The sequence below is a fragment of the Macrobrachium rosenbergii genome, chromosome 3 (assembly GCF_040412425.1).
Source record: "Macrobrachium rosenbergii isolate ZJJX-2024 chromosome 3, ASM4041242v1, whole genome shotgun sequence".
In the NCBI taxonomy this organism is placed as follows: domain Eukaryota; kingdom Metazoa; phylum Arthropoda; class Malacostraca; order Decapoda; family Palaemonidae; genus Macrobrachium; species Macrobrachium rosenbergii.
In genome coordinates this window covers 2227912-2246249 of record NC_089743.1, presented here as the reverse complement: position 1 = coordinate 2246249, position 18338 = coordinate 2227912, and the positions used below count along the sequence as shown (strand labels likewise).

The window sequence follows — 18338 nt, the reverse complement described above, 5'->3', positions numbered from 1 at the left end:
GTGAATATTTTTCAACAAATATGCAAAAAATTTGTTACTGCTTTTATTTCTTATCTGTTTTGATGTTGTGTGAGCAGTAATAATAATTTTACAATATACAATAAATTTATTTATTAGAAAAAACATATATAATTATATAAGTTGGTAAAATTTACGATTGTCTTGTAAATGAGGCCCCACAAGGGGTTGTAAATAGTAATTTACATTCTCGTGGAAGGTAGGGAAAATTTTTAAAATTTTTTTTATTTATACAGTGTAAATGTATGTGTCATTCTCTTTCCATTGATGTAATTTTTTTTTTTATTTTGTCGACCTCAAAGTTTCCCCGGTCTGGGGTGCTGCACATTGATAAATTATGCTGTCCCTTAAGGGTTAAAGTTAGCTGATTCCCACACAGAGAAGAGGATGGTGGGTAGTGCAGCTAGAAAAAACCTGCTCGGCCAATCGAGCTAAAGACTTCCTGCATGAAACCCAAAACAATCTTACCTGAACTGGAATCCTTTCTGGATCTCAACGCCGCCAGAAGTTGGATTCCATTCAGAAGTAGCTGTCTGTACAAAAGAAAGATGCTGGAATCTGCTATCATCAATCAAACCAACAATATGAACTTGTCAGGAGGACATTGGAAATTGGACGACATCGACGCTTTAATCCTCAGACCGCTTCTGAAGAAGGTATGCCAGAGAACACAACCTCCAGAATCATCGCCAAACGGGAGTTAATGAGGCCAAAAACCACTAGGGAATTGGTTATTCTCCTCCTTCTTAAGAAACGGTCACCTGCATACCATTGGAGACTTAATTCCACACCTATATATGCTTTGTATATATACCCTTGTAACATTTCATCTGTCCATATTCTACCAGTGAACAGGGGCACAGAAGCAAGTGCCCGAAATATATGGTTGCAACGATTAAATAGTGTTTTATGGGCCTTTTATATTCATATATATGTGTGTGTATATATATACAGTAGATATATATATATATATATATATATATATATATATATATATATATATATATATATATATATATATATATAATTACTATGAATATCCAAGGGATACTTAATTGATTCTGGGTGGCAACACATGAAAGCAGGGTTTCAGGGAGTTCCTTACATTATCAAGAAATCTACTGTATTTATTACACATCTGACTCAATATTAGGGCAACTTCGTAGACAAACAAGCAAGGGAAAATACTTTGGCTTAGGGCCTTCTTCATGTGAGGGAAGATTATGTAAATTCAAGGGTTCCCTTAACTAATTGTATTTACATAACAAAACACACGTCACAAGAATGACGAATTACTGGGCAGGATAAATATTCTATGCCGAAGATGTCTTCATAAAAGGAATATCGCTGATGGGAGGGGGTAAAAGGGGTACTGCACTTGGGATAGAGCCGAGTGATTCCACAGTCGAGGCCTATCTGCAATATATGCAAGGTGGTTACTTGCAACAATAATTACATGCTCCAAGGGAACTGAGGGAAAGCACAGTTTGGTGCCAAATAACTCAGTTCAACACTAAATGCATAATTACGTTAACACTGGATGCTCCAACACAAAGTACTGAAGGTGATCGCACAATGGAAAATAAATGAAAATCAGACAGAGAAATAACAGGAATTGTGACTGACTAAGAAACCTTATTCCAGTACATTACCTTAGTCAAGACGATCATGTCCTCATTCGATAGGGCGCTGGTGATGGAGGAGGGAATTAAAATGCCACTACAAAGGTGTACTGGTTCGAACATGTGGAAGGTTCGAGGGTTAGGCAAGGGTAAGGACATCTGTCCTCGGTGGCGTTCTGTGCTCTTCTCTCTTGCGACTGCCATTGCAGCTGCTTGAGATTCACAAAACACTTTTTTGTTATGTGCCATTACACACTTTTCCTACATTCAGATCTCAAAAGCTAAGACTAATACCAGTGACCACACAAATATTTTTATTTTATGTTAATAATTTCTCTCTTTTGAAGAAAGAGAGAGAGAGAGAGAGAGAGAGAGAGAGAGAGAGAGAGAGAGAGAGAGAGAGAGAGAGAGAGAGCCACACGAACGGTCTCTGAGAGCAGAATGAACGAACTTTTGGATTCCAGTTAGAAACGAAACAGTCAGATGACGTCATTACCTGAGCAAAATGTTTTGGGACAAAACTAGTGCGTTAGAACAATATGTGATCACAGCAATGCAATCTTAAACAGAGAGAACCACACGAACGGTCTCTGAAAGCAGAATGAACGAACTTTTGGATTCCAGTTAGAAACGAAACAGTCAGATGATGTCATTACCTGAGCAAAATGTTTTGGGACAAAACTAGTGCGTTAGAACAACATGTGATCAGAGCAATGTAATCTTAAACATGACGCAATTGCCATATGCTTCAGTGCAACACTTGTTCACATTTCTCAATGAGGTACACATCTTAACCAGAAAATCACATGGGACGAAGCTCTTAATGAAATCTCAACACGATCAAAACAGACGGCCAGTCACAAACGGCACGTTTTCAAGACAAGACAAAGAACCAAAGTTGGTTTTCAGAACAGTACATGAAACACTGTGAAATCATTCGTCTTTTTCTCATATAAGACAAAACCTTACACGACTTGATTGCCATTCCCTCGCTTGTTAACAAGTTACCTCTCGCAATGACAACTGAACCAAAACACAACATACGAAATCACAAGTACAGAACACTTGTTGCTGGGGGACAAAATGTGTGATCACATACTAAATTATAAAAAGGTATTATTAATTATAAATTATGCCGTTAGGTTATCTAAATCACTAACTCTTTTGAGATCTGACTACGTGCGATATTTCAACAATTATCATCATTACACAGAACACATTATAACTAGAACAGTAAATATATCAAAATCATGGAAAGATATAGGTTTTACAAGGCAATGTCATGGAATTCCTCCCACCAAGAAGATTAGTTACCCCAGGTTTGAATCCAGTGATTCACAATGGGATAAATAATTTGTGATTACATTGTTCTTTCCAAAAATGTTCTCTATTTTTATACAACAGGGTTACAAATTCTGTCAGGGGAGCTACTATGGCTGAGACATTCGGACAGAATTGGCAATAAAATCCAGCCATGTCCAAAAATCTTTATAGTTCTTTCCTGGTAGTTGAGCGGGTTGCCTTATGTATACCTTCTACATTAGCATCAACAGAAGCGAGGAGGCCTTTTCTAACTTCAAATCCCAGATACTGAACAGTTGCCTTTCGAAACTCACTTTTTTGTAAGTTGATTGCAGTCCTGCTTCCCGTAGTTTCTTGAACACTTTCCTTAAAATCTTCAGATGTTCTTACCATGTATTAGAATAAATCACAATGTCATCACGGTATACACCCACACCTATGGATACTAGCAGTTGATCCATCACTCACTGGAATGTTGTGGGTGCATTTATCACACCAAATGGCAAAACAGTGTATTGATACAGTCCAAAAGGAGTAATGAAAGCTGATAGCAACTTAGCATCCTCATCTAAGGGAATCTGATAATAACCTTTCAACAAGTATATCTTGGAAACAAACTTGGCTTGTCCAATATTATCAAGTAATTGATCAATAAGAGGCAAGGGATAACTGTCAGCCACACTTACAGAATTCAGTTTCCTATTATCAGTACACATCCTAAATGAGCCATCTGGTTTCTTCACTAACACACAAGGAGAACTTTAATAACTTGAACTGGGTTCTGCTAATCCATGCTGCAACAAATATTCAACTTCTTTCTTCAAAACGTCTCTCTGTGAAAGGTGATAAGCTATATGCTCTCTGTTTAAAAGGTTTTCCATCTTCTCTGGTCTTTATCTCATGCTTTGTCAGATCGGTATGCCTAGGTACATCTGCAAACATTTCAGGGAATCTTCTAATCACCTCACTTAATTCACCACTTTTGTAATGGCTTGGCCAATAAGCATTACTTAAAACTTATGAGGTTACTTAGGTTAAATTGATACTGTTGATCACCTCCTGGTAGGATAGGCTAGGGATATGTTATACCTTAGTTAGGACACACTTCCCTGGGTGGGTAGTCTGCTGCCACTCATTGGACAGCAACCAGAAGTTTCACAATAACGCCGGTAAGTAGGTACATAGGCTAACATTATATAACATTATACACTAATGAATGTCCATAGTATGGACTTACCAGATTGCACTGACACTGATCTATAACAATACTTTAAAGTAGGCAAGGGAATGGGAAAAGGATTGGTTAGTATGGCATTATAGGATAGGTGCTAGAATAAGGATCATTTAGGAGAACTGCCTAAAGCAACATTTAGCCAAGTACTCTGCAACATGGCTTCACACACGCTGTTGCTATGCTATCTTTACAGCACCCTCTAGAATAATATCTACCCACTACAATTAGGTAATGTTTTTCATAAACAAAATGTTAGGATTGCTTTTATGTAACAGGAAGGAAACTGAAAGACATACCTCTTTATTATTTATATATACATATATATATATATACAATCACATACTACTCCATTACCCCGCCCCCTACAAATCAAGTCAATCAGGGCCTGTTTGACTGGAGCTTTAGATATAGGGTCCTTCGGAGCTCCCTCACTTCTTTCAGTCCCTATAGGTAAGTGAATAAAGCTGTCCCTAATGGGTGAATTAGTCTTCATTGGTGTGGCGGGAATAGGGTTAGCTGACCTCGTCAACATCTGATCCTGGTGATGTCTTACCCAGCTACCCCCCGGCAACTCACATTTATATGACACAGGACCTGTGTGCTTCAAAACCTTTGCTGGAATCCAATTATCCTTAGAACTGGTTGAATAGTTTCTCACCACGACAGGTGACTCAGGCTGTAGCTGTAACCCTTGAAGAATAGTAACATCATAATTTAACTTTTGTGCCTCTTGCTTAAACAACTCAGTCTGTTTTACACATTTATCAGGATGGACCAGATCTAGTACTGTACGTAACTTCCGGTCAAACATCAACTCCGCTGGAGACACTTCTGTAGTAGAATGAGGCAGTACTCTATACTGAAATAAGAATCGCTCCAACTTCAATCTCCAGTCTTCCCCAGAGCAGTTTTAGAAAACTCTTAGAGTTTTAACAGTATTTTCAGCCCGTCCATTTGTACTAGGCTGATACAGTCCAGATGTGATGTGATGAATTCCATTCTTTCCTAAGCATAGTTCAAACCCTGTAGATACAAAATTAGGACTGTTGTCCAATACTCAAGTTAATGGTAGGCCAAAATGTGAAAAAACATTCCTAATTAGGTTAACAGTAGCAACAGAACTATTGTCCTTTGTAGGTAAGACTTTGATCCACTTAGAATGTGCATCAGTTAGTACCAGAAAATAAATACCATTCACGGGACCTGCATAATCAACATGAATCTTTACCCCTGGTTTTTCAGGCCAATCCCACAGATGCAGAGGCACCTTCTTAGGTGAAACTCTTGTAGCAAGACATACTGAACAACTCTTTGATAACTATTCAATGTCATTATCTAAACCCAGCTACCAAAAATAACTACGAGCTAGCTGTTTCATTTTAGTAGAACCTAAATGCCCTTGATGTAACTCCTTTAACAAACTCTCAGTTCCTTGTGAAGGAATAACCATTCTAGATCCCCATAAAAGACAATCTTGCTGAATAATCAACTTGTCTTTAAGGTTGAAAAAGGCCTTTAGTTCAGCCTCACCTGTCTTGGGCGAGCCACAATCAAGAAACAGAACTTGAGCAATCAAGGGATCCTTAGCAGACCACTTACTAATTTCCTTAGCAGTTGCTGGAGTTGTATTGAGGGTATTTACCAACTGAATCCACTCATTACACACAGGCACAGACTAAGGAGCTTGATCTAGAGGTAATCTGCTTAGTGCATCAGTAGCACCTAAGGGCTTGCCTGAGCGATGATACAACTCGAAAGAATAGCTTGTAGCATTAGGACCACCTCTGGATTCTACCAGAAGCCATTTCAGGAATAGGTTTGCTAGGGTTAAATAGACCTAACAGAGGCTTATGGTCTGTAATTAGAGAAAAATATGACCCCAGAGATAATGATGGAACCTTTCAAGAGCAAACATTAATGCCAGTGCTTCCTTCTCAGTTTGAGAATAATTACGTTCTGCTTTATTTAGAGTACTGGATGGAAAAACACCTGTTAACTCTTCACCATCCTTCTTCTGACATAGAACTGCACCCAGTCCATACTTAGAACTGTCAGCAAAAACAATTATAGGTAGAGTTGGGTCAAAATGGATTAAACAAGCATCAAGCAATAGAGACTTAGACTGTTGGAAAGCTTGACTATGCTCGGCATTCTACTTCCAGGAACATCCTTCCTCAAAAGTTCATTCAAGGGTTCTAAGACCACAGAAGCATGTACAAGGAATTTCCAGTAAAAGTTCAACATTCCCCAGTTCTTCTTTGGAGGGGTGGCTAGAGCTCTCGGTTAGCATGCTGTTGGCCCAGCGTTTGAGTCTCCGTCCAGCCAGTGAAGAATTAGAGGAATTTATTTCTGGTGATAGAAATTCATTTCTCATCATAATGTGGTTCAGATTCCACAATAAGCTGTAGGTCCCGTTGCTAGGTAACCAATTGGTTCTTAGCCATGTAAAATAAGTCTAATCCTTCGGGCCAGCCCTAGGAGAGCTGTTAATCAGCTCAGTGGTCTGGTTAAACTAAGATATACTTAACTTTTCCAACATTCCCAGGAAACTAGGCAACTGGGTTATCTCCTCAGGTTCGGGAACACTTAAAATAGCCTCCATCTTCTCTGGTGTCAGCTTCAGCCTTGTAGAGTCAATGGTGTAACCTAAATACTGCACCTTATCTACCCCCAAAAAAAACTCTTAGTAGGATGCAATCCATCCTGTAATCTTCTTAGAACTTCACATAGACGTTCCTCATGCTCACTAATTCTTGAAGCACTAGCTATACCGAAACAAACCTTGGTGGGTATTTATAGTAGTCAAAGGACGCAACTCAGGACTGAGCAAAATTTGATTCTATGCAATCGTCATGTCAAGTTTTGAAAAAATTTTACCACTACCCAAAGTAGCGAAAATATCCTCAATCCTAGGTACAGGATAGTGTATGACTTCAGTAGCTTGGCTGACTGTTAACCTATAGTCACCACAGATACGAACTGTGCCGTCATCTTTTAGTACAAGCACAACAGGTGCGGCCCAATTAGAGTTTGCAACAGGCTGAATAATACTCTGCTCCAACAGCTTATCTAAAGCAGCATCAACCTTAGTACAGTACGCATAGCACAGGGAAAGTTACGAGCCTTACAGTTCCTAGGGGATACCGACTCTTCCAAATCAAAAGAAACTTCTAGGCCTTTGAAAGTTCCTATTCATCCTTGAACACTTCTGGATACTTAGCTACTACTGACTTAGACTTATCAGCAACAGCATGAACAGTATAGTCATCTAAACTGACATGAAACCCCAGAGCTGGCATCAAATCAAGGCCCAATAGGTTAGGACCCTTGTCCTTCACAATGACAGTGGCTCAGTCTTCCAAGACCCAACCTCGGAAACCAATCTTCACCCGAATATGGCCCCTTACTTGGATCCTAGATCCTCCATATTGGTTTAGCTCCCTTCATAACCTTCAAATGTTCAATAAAAGAAAAGACGCTAAGCTCCCCCAAGATGCCTAGTGGGGGGCCACTGCTTCCTAAGTCTCTCAGCCTTCACAGCACCTGGAATCAATGTCGGGTTAGGGGAGAGCTCTTCCTTACACCCCAAGAATGAGATTCCCCCAGAGGACAAATCCTCATCTGAGCAGAGAGGCTCCCAGGGATGAACCAGGCCGGTTCACAGCCTCCCAGTGGCCCTCTAATAAAACAATAATAACAGTTGGCAAAGAGGACACCACCCCCTTGGGAGTGGCGACAGGAGGCAAAAGTTTGACAGGAGGGAGAAAGGTACTGAAGAGAACATTCGGTGTCACCAGCAGAGTATTACCGTACTGTCCTCCAATGACACTGGGAAAACCTTCTTCTCTCTTCTTCTTCCTGGCAAACTTCACCCACTGTTCAGACAGCCGGGCACAGGACTCTGAACATGGACTAACTTGATTGTACTCATGTTTTCAGCATGAGGCACATATACGTGTGTCTATTTCTACTGAGGAGAGGAACCCATTACATGGCCTGTTCTTCCATGGTCAGTCCCTAAACACCTTAGGATTCCTATCCAATGCAGTAGGCTTTAAGTGACTGAGGGGTTTGTATTATGTCAAACAACTCAAAAACAACTACATAAACTTGACTCAAATGTGGAAAAAGCATAAACATAAAGACAAAACACAAGAAGCTTTAGCAAAGTCCGATGCCTTCCTATCCCTTTCTACCCATCCAACACTGTATTCCCCAGCCAGGGAAACTACTTCCCTACTCCACCCACCTTCCAAAACAACCCTTTCTCTGAGAGAGTTCCTCCACACAGCCTTACTGCCCCTCCTCTCCCATGGCACTCAGCCACATGACCCTCTCCCACACTTTGAAACTTCTCCAGGCCTACCCCCCCAACCTTTTCCCCGCCAGTTTATGAGTGTAGGCCACGTAGCATTGCCAACCATTGGAGTGTTTTTTTATTGCTTGAAATTTACATATAGTGCTGTACAGTATACGCCCCCATATTCGCGTTCTCACAATTCGCGGACTTACCTATTCGCGGATTTCTCTGTGGAACATATATACACATTATTCATGGAAAACTCGCCCATTAGCGGTATTTTTCACTGAGAAATACTCACTAATTACGTATTTTCATATCATTTTCATGACTAAATGAAGTTTTTGTGATAAAACTATTAAAATACTCAGGTATAAGCATTTTTAGAGGGTTGTTTGTGTTTGAACTACCAAAATAGGCAGTTCTAAGTGTTTTTAGAGGGGCTTTAAGTATTTGCAGATTTTAGCTATTCATGGGGGGTGTGGTAAGCATCCCCCCCAAATACTGGGGGTTTACCGTATTATATATCTCTCTGGTTGTTAGTCCCTTGTCTGGGTGTGCCGGATAATGTCAAGTTCTGGATAAGGAAGATCCAGATAAATAAAGGATTACTTGTAATGGGATTGTGAATAAAACAGACACAGATTTAGCAGGGATGCTAACAAAAACCAAATGCTTTTCTCATCCACTCCATCCATATAAAAAAAGCAATCACTTACTTTTGACAGAAGAGATGAAATCCCAACCTTGATGGCCTTAAAACTTTGAAAATGCTATGGCTTCTATGCAACATGTTTGGTCCTGGAACTAGAAATTTGAAACAAGCATTAAACATTTATTATAAGGTGAGAGCCTTCACCTACAAAAAATCATTAATAAAATATTTACATATCTGTGTAACACTGGCTCTGAGTAACAATTTGTACAGCACTGACAAATTTATTGCCGAGATGCAAGTGCGATCACAGCAGAAAAATCTAATTTTTGAAAAAATTATATTTTCATAATAAAATTGAGTTTCATATATATTTACCAAGTAATTACATAGCTATGGTTTCTAACTTGCGCAGCAGCCTTATTTTTAAAAAATTGCAGTAGCACTTTGATTGTTTAGTGTAGGTGACAAGCCCCGCCCACTAACAGGAGTACTGGAAACGACTTAGATAACCTCATTCTCTTTGTGCCCTTATGTCCATGAGAGGGGAGGAGTGCGGGCTCCGATTCTGTAATTACTTGGAAAGTATATATGAAACTTAATTTTATTATGAAAATATCATTTTCATATAAGTAACTTACCAAGTAATTACATAGCTGGATCCCACATTGAATATACATGGATATACTCTATTCCAGAACATTAGGGCATGGTAATGGCTTTGAAAAAGAAAAAATTGCTAGCATTGAAACAATGCTTGTCGTTTCCTTACCTGGTAAGACAGCTACTGCAGGCGAATACTGCCACTAGTTAGTGCTCATCTTAACCTGTGGTGGCGTGGCGGTTGAGCTGTGGATCGCCTCTACTTAAACGGGAGCCTTGCAGCAGAGGATAGGCCTGATTGCTGGCAAGGCATACACAAGTGCCCTTGCCCTGGGTGCAGTGCCAATATAAAAAACAACTAGACAATGCTGTCACCTACACTGAAAAATCCACAACCCATCCACTCAGACCGGTGGGTACTCCAGGTACATTGTACTCCCAGGCTCCCCAAAGCTTGACTCCTGACTCCGAGGCAAAGAGATAGTAGGAGAAAAAGAGAGCTTCCTACGCTTCCTCCCTCAATACCATGCCAGCCACTGGTAATGGCCCTAAGGTACAGTAATTTTCAAATTTGACTTCTTTCAAACAGTGAGATACGAAGACCAATTTGCACTTCCAGTAGGTCGATTGCAGAATGGAAGTAAGGGACATATTGTGCCTGAAAGCTAATGAGGTAGAGACTGGCCTGATGTCATGAGCCCTCACTTTAAAAGTAGGCAAAATGTCCTCCTGTATCTAAGAGTGTGCCTCAGAAATTAAGTCCTTCAGGAAGAAGGACAATGCATTCTTATGCAGAGGGCGAGACAGATTCTTGACAAAACACCAGAGGTTGCTGGATGGCCCTCTGATTTTCTCAGTCCTGCTCAGGTAATACCTTGAAACTCTAACAGGACAAAGAACTCTCTCTTCTTCAGAGCCAAGGATGTTCATTAAGTTCTTAATGGAGAGACAAAGGGGGCGGGGCTTGGATGGGTCCTTGTTCTTGGCTAAAAAACCAAGGGTAAAGGAGCAAACTGCATCTCCTTGTGAAAAACCTACCCTTTTATTGATGGCTTGGATCTCCCTAATCTGTTTTGCAGTAGCCAAGGCCACTAGGAAGAGTCTTCCAGGTAAGGTTCTTCAGAGAAGAGGAACATAGGGGTCCAAGTTCCAGGAGACTGGATCGTCCTTCCTTTGTTTAGACGTATCAAAGGACTTGATGAGGCCATTAAGATCTGGGTTTGATGAAAGGTCCAAGCTCCTGTGCTTAAGTATACCTTAGTTTAATCAGACCACTGAGCTGATTAACAGCTCTCCTAGGCCTGGCCCAAAGGATTAGATTTATTTTACGTGGCTAAGAACCCGTTGGTTACCTAGCAACAGGACCTACAGCTTATTGTGGAATTCAAACCACATTATAGCGAAAAATAAATTTCTATCACCAGAAATAAATTCCTCTAATTCTTCATTGGCCGGTCGGAGAATTGAATGCTTAAAAACTGAGCTAAGCATAGCTCGATACCCCTTAATGGTGGAGGACGAAAGATTCCTAGATCTCCTCAGACAAAGGAGGAAATCCACAATTTGGGTCACAGATTTCTCTGAAGAAGAGACGTGTCTGAGAAACCAGCTTCGGAAAATCACCCATTTAGCCTGGCAGATGCAGCCAGAAGATTGGTGCCTGTATCTTGCAATAGCCTCTGAAGCACGTCCTGAAAACCCTTTCGCTCTGACAAGCTTCCCAACAGTCTGAAGCCTGGCAGGCAAGAGTGGACAACCCTTGGTGGTATCTCTTTAAGTGTGAGTGGACACAGTTTTTGAGGAAGGAGTCTCGGAAAGTCCACCAACAACCATAGCATGTCCGGGAACCATTCTTTCATGGGCCAGAATGGGGCTAAGAGGGCCATCGTAATGTTGTGATGAACCTGAATTTTGTTCAGCGCTTCCCTCACTATGTTGACGGAAAGGCACAGAGGTCCATTATTATTATTATCATCAAAATAGTTTAACCAGACCACTGAGCTGACTATCAGCTCTTATAGGGCTGGCCTGAAGGATTAGGATGAAACACCAGGTCTAGGCCATAGGCCTAGAGCTGGGACCAAATAAGTCATTCGCATGATGGTGAATAAATGAAAATGAAGTTATAAGAAAAAACTGTATAATGAACATACTTTTACTCTGAAAAACGTATAGACAATAAATGCATTTGCTCATTTTCATACATACAAAAAAAAAATTAAAGTTTAAAAGGAATATAAAATTTTTAATAAATTACATAATTTTTTTTTTTAATGCTCTACAGGCTTCTGTATTTTCATTATTTACTTGGTTTTATATTTTGTCTATTAAGTTACACTTCATGAATGTGAGTTCTTCATTGGAGGGGTGGGTAGACCTCTCGGCTAGCACGCTGTTGGCCCAGTGTTTGACTCTCTGACCGGCCAATGAAGAATTAGAGGAATTTATTTCTGGTGATAGAAGTTCATTTCTTGTCATAACGCGGTTCGGATTCCACAATAAGCTGTAGGTCCCGTTCCTGGGTAACCAGTTGGTTCTTAGCCACGTAAAATAAATCTAATCCTTCGGGCCAGCCCTAGGAGAGCTGTTAATCAGCTTAGTGGTCTGGTTAAACTAAGATATACTTAACTTTTTTCTTCATGAATTTTAAAATTGGGATGACTGAAAATGTATAAGATTCCAATAAAATTTCCCCCATCGCTGTTGATTATATTTTGGACAGTCACACAACACATGTTTGACTGTTATCAACACTTTGCATTCTGGGCATTAGGGAGGAGGGCCATGTGGACTGCTCGTCAAGTGTCCATGTGTCAAACGAGTATGGCCTATTCGCAGACGCATCAGAATTACTTGTGCGCATCTCTCTCTCTCACATGATGAGCTCCATTTTCCAACACTGGATTTTATGTTTCAATTTATTATTTATAGGTTCCTCATTCCATATATTTTGCCATTTATTTACAATGTTTGTTTTTATATGTCTTATGTAACCACTAATCAGGATTTTTACATTTGCTCTTGCCATGTGGACTGCTTCTTTAGCTGCTTTATCAGCTTCTTAATTTCCTTTAATCCCTACATGGGCAGGGATCCAACATATTCCAATATTTTTCCATTACAGTATTATACATTATGTGGAGTTCATATTTAATTTCCCGTACAATATTATTTTTTGAGTAGTAACCTTGAACAGCTTCTACAGCGCTTCTTGAGTCCCTAAAAATAACAAACTTATTGAATGATATTTGCTTTATAATTTTGATGGCTACTGCAACTGCACACAACTCTGCTGTGAAGACTGAGGCATTATTAGGTAAAGATAACCGATATGACTTGTTCTGGGATATAGCTGCATATCCTACCCCATGTTGTGATTTAGACCCATCTGTATAAATTGCGTAATGTGAATGTTTTTGTCTTATATGATCTATGGTTTTTGTCTATGGTGTTCTTTTTGATAAATATTTCAACTGTGTGCAAGTCCTTACTTTATTCATGGTCCAATGGGGTGGTAACTTCACTGTTGAAGGTACTTGTATATTTATGTTCAGTGGCTCAAGCAATCTATTACTCTAATTGGGAAAGGTGGATGATTGTTTATAAATATATCCCTTAGATCACATAGATTTTTTGTTGGTGAATCACTTGTCTTGATTCTTAATGCACTTTTCAACGTTATGAACTCTCTATGGAGGAACAGTGGCAGTTCGCTACATTCGACTTGTACTGATGAGACCGGTGAGGATCTAAATGCTCCTATGCATATTCTTAGTCCTTCATTGTGAATTGGATCTAATATTTTCAGTGCTGCTTCTGACACTGAACCATATGTTTCACTTTTGTAGTCAATGATTGATAACACTGTTGCTTTATACAGTATGGTAAGAGTATGTCTATCAGCTCCCCAATTTGTGTGATAGTTTTTTAATTAGACTTTTAGCGCCCTTTTGCATTTTGATTTTATGTAAGTTATGTGGGCTTTCCAATTCAGGTGTGCATCAAATATTAATCCTAAACATTTTGCAATTGGGCTAACTGGTATATTATGGTTTCAGATTTTCAATTCTATTTCTTCACCTTTTTCCACTTTTTATTTTTATAAAACATGACAGCTTGAGTTTTGTCTATGGAAAATCTAAAGCCTACAGATGAGGTTCATTCATCTATTTTTATTATGGTTTTATTAATCATTCGTTCTGCATGCTCTATGCGTGATGCTGTATAATATATGGCAAAATCATCCATATACAGGGTACTTTTAATTCCAACCAGTAGCATGTTACTGATATCATTAATTGCTAATGTAAACAGAGTACCACTAAGGACACTCCCTTGTGGAACTCCATTTTCGGGTGGAAATGTCTTGGAATAAACATTATCTATTCTCACCTGGAAAGTGTGATCAGTCATAAAGTTTTTAATAAACTTAGGAAGATGGCTGCATATGTTATTATGTAATGGTCTTAATACTGCATACCTCCAAGTAGTGTTGTATGCCTTTTGGATGTCAAAAAAGACAGCTACTGTAATTTGCTTTCTTTCAAATCCTCTGCGTATGTGGTCTTCCACATTAGATAGAGAATCTAATGTAGATCGATTACATTGTGAGCCAAACTGGGAAGGAGTTAAAATTTTATTTTCACATATGTGCCATGTAAGTCGTGCATTTACCATTTTCTCTAACAACTTGCATAGCCAACTTGTTAAAGATTTTGGTCTATAATTGTTCACATTACTAAGATCTCTTCCAGATTTCAGTATAGGAATTATTGTGGCATTTTGCCATTCATCTGGAAACAAGTTTCTGAGCCATAATTTATTGTAAAGTTTTAATAAGTATGATTTTTGCCAAAGGTGCTAGGTGGCACATCATTTCAAAGCAAATATCATCACCTCCAGGAGCAGATTTATTGCTGTTCAAGAGACATATTCCAACTCTTCCATATTGAATTTCCTATTATAGTATGTATCTTCCTTTGTTTCAAAATTAAGTATTACAGATTCTGCTTTATTCTTTATTTTATTTAAATGTTTGTCCAAATTTTGGTCACTACTTATTTTGGCAAAACTTTCCCCAATTATGTTACTAATTTCGAAGGGATCTAAAATTTTTTTGCCATTAACCAATATAGCTTGTCTGGGTGGTCTAATATTTGTTACATTTATTTTTCAGAATTTTTCTCATACTTTTTGAATGGATGGTTCGCTTGTTATTTCTGATGCACAGGACCTCCAAGATATTATTTTACCTTTTATGACTTCCTTTCTAAATTTAGCTGATATTTTATTATATAAGGGTTTTAATCCATCTATTTCTAATAGTACAATTGTCATTTTTAATATATTTTCTTCCAAGAATGGTTTTCATTTATTTATTTTATTGAATCTTCTGTTTAGAGTATCTAACTTTCTTGCTAGAGTGTTTTTTTTCATACTGATTCAGATAGACCATTTGACCACCAGGGGACTTTATGTTTTTTACTATGGGGTTTTGAATGAGGAATAGCTTTGCCTGCCGCCTTTTTAATGAAAGATACAAAGAATTTGTTTGTCTCATTGTGATTTCTCAAATAATCATTTGACGGTATATTTCTGGTATGCAAGTTAAAAAATGTCCCAATCTGCTTTTTGCATGTTATAATGTGGAGAGTACGGTTTCGGTTTATTATTTAATAGGGGTATTATGGGAAAATGATCACTTGAGTATGAATCAACACAAGTATTCCAATCTAGTTTGTCAACTATATTTGTTAAACAAGGGGTGACATCTATTGAGGAAAATGTTCCATGGGTTTTCGAGCAATACATATTTACTTCGTTGTCATTCAGACAACAGAGATTATTAGTGTTCATCTAGTTTTCTGTTTTTCTCCATCTTTATCCAGTGTAATATTGTTATAGTCCCATACTGGATTACGTGCATTGAAATCTCCTACAATTAACATGGGACTCTTAAAATCTTTTATTATTTTCTGTAATATGTTTAAATCATACTTTTTATCAGGCTGGTTGTAGAAGTTAATAATATCAAATAAATTATTTTCTATTTTTATTGTTATTGCTGAAATTTGTAACTCAGTGTAACCAATATATAATTTGTCATATATCATTTTATTATGGACATATATTGCTGTTCCTTTGATGTTGTGGCTAGTAGATATTTACCTATACAGGCAGTCCCAAGTTAATGGTGGGCTCGGTTAATGGCGATCCGGTTTCATGGGGCTTGTCTAGCAACAAAAATTGGCAATTTTCGGCGCCGAAAATCACCGATTTCCGCTTATCGGCGCCGATAATTGGTACTGGCACTAATACATGCCCAACAGAGGCACCAATAACCGAAAATCGGCACTTTTCAGCGCCAATAAGCCCGAAAATCGTCAAAAAAGCACTAGAAATCGCTGATTTTCAGTTGGTGGTGATTTTCGGTTATCATCACGCCCCCAGAACGGAACCTGCGCCGATAACCGAGGACTGCCTGTATTTGGAACAAATTTTCCAATGTGATGTACACATATAATCATTGGTTTGTATTCACTTATAAGTTGCTGGACTTCTAAGTGCATTCTCGTTAATAATCTATTTATGTTCCATTGAATTATATAACAACTGAATGGTGTAATATGAGTGGTCATATTATTCTAAATTATTTAAGCTGATTTTTTTTTTATTTGTTATAAGTTAATTTGTATTTTTGTAGGTCTTGATTCATTTTTTGTTGTTGTTTTAATCTGACTTTTGTTGATTGTTACATTTTTACTATCTCGATTTAATTTTTCCATTCTGATTTTTTTTAGAATATTATCTACAACACTGATATGTTTTTCTTTGTTATATTCTAAATGTTCAATACATATGCAACCTTCTTCAAGAGATTTGATGATTGTTTTTTCCTTATTCCTATACCTCATGAAATTTCTTATGGTGTTGGTTAGGCTTTCTTTAGTTATAGTTTTATTTTTGTGGTACATTGCTACAAAGCATTTACTACAACCACAGGTATCTTCATGTTCATTAGTTTGTTGTTCCTTCTTGGTTTTTCTTGTGGTGCCTATAATTGGTGATGGGTGAATTTCTTTGCTTTCAGAGTAGTTATCTATGTTTTGGTTTTCCATTTCATCTGAATTTTGTGATTCTGCTCCTAGAGGTATTATTGTTACTATGGGAGACAGCAGAATGTTTGATTTAGTGTTCTGTTTCTGAACTTTAGCTTTTGGTGAGATTGATGGGTTACTTATCTTTTTATCCGTTTTGTCACATTCTTGTGATTTTAATTCTTCTTCGTCTTTCTCTATGTCAATATTCGTACCTATTTCTGGTAAGGATGTAAATCTACTGTCAACTGCGATAATGTCATTGTTGTATGAAATCTCCATAGAAGAGTTCTTTCGATCATGTATTTTTTTTATTATTTTCATTGTCATTCACTTCAGTTTGGGTATTGTTTGATTTTGAAGTATTTGCATACCTAAATTTCTTAGCTGGGTCATTCAATCCTCTCACTTTTAGTTCTAACTTTGCTTCCCTGATTGACATTCCTGTTTTCTCTTGTAGTAATGTAAGTTCGGTACTGTAAATATAGAATGCACGTTTTAGATCAGGCATGATATTCTAGGCCACAATTTATGCATTTTGGTTGGCCACAGTCCCAGCGTGTTTTATGTTCTTGCGAACTGCAACAGGCACACCTGAAAAAATTTCTGCATCTAACAGCTGTATGGCCATACTTGCAACAGTTCTTGCATTGCATGGGTTTGGGAACATAAGGTCTTAGTTCCCTGTTTAATCCCAGCATTTTAATTTTCAAGGGCAAGGTTTGGCCACTGAACTTTATTTCTGCTATTTTGATAGATTTATTTTTGTGTTTCCTGCTTGGGACCTCATATAGTTTGCAGTCTTCAACACTGCTGTATCTTTTCTGTAATGAATCTAGAAACATTGATTTGTTTTGTATTTCTTCTTCTAGATTTGGTAATATCACTGTGCCTTGTACACTGTTCATGGTATCATACCTTGTAACGCTTATATTTATGTTCTCTATGTTTTTAATATTTTGATAATTTTCTGATTGGATTCTGGTTCAACCAACCATTCCCTTTTTAGATTTTGCCTTATGCTCATCTCTTGTGATGGGCATTGGTTCAACAAGTAATTTTCCAATTTTAATAAGGATACTTCTTGGTCGGCTTGTAAATTCAAAAACCTTGACCAGTTTGATTCTCCAAAAAGGGAATCAAAGTGAACCAAGGTTGAGTCAGGTCTATATTTTCTTTTGTTTATTCTTTTAGGCTCCAAAGGGCCCATGGTTGAAAAGTTTGAACTATTTTTTGTTCATTTTTTTTTATAGGGACACAGGCACAGAAACATCTGGCTCAAAGGAGAATGGTTCCATTGTGACAATGCCAGGTACTTTTTTTACAGGGATATCCTTTTCCTCACATGGGTCATCAACATTTTGAGAATTTTCAGTCTCCAAGGTGGGTGAAGAAGTCATCATCTGTGCCAAAACAGTATCATCAGAGGGCCCAGGAGTATTCGATTCTTTATTGTTACTATTCATAAATATCAAATATTAGGAAAAAAAAAAACTGAAAATTTTAA

At 38.1% G+C, this 18338-nt stretch overlaps 1 protein-coding gene across 1 annotated transcript in view; it reads right to left on the bottom strand.

Annotated features, from left to right (window-relative positions):
• LOC136851983 (pseudouridine-5'-phosphate glycosidase-like) overlaps window positions 1–18338 on the bottom strand; it is an 86718-nt gene that overhangs the window by 38408 nt on the left and 29972 nt on the right. The window contains 1 exon segment of the mRNA XM_067126385.1: window positions 9196–9283. Coding sequence (XP_066982486.1) covers window positions 9196–9269 — 74 coding nt within the window. The 5' untranslated portion in view covers window positions 9270–9283.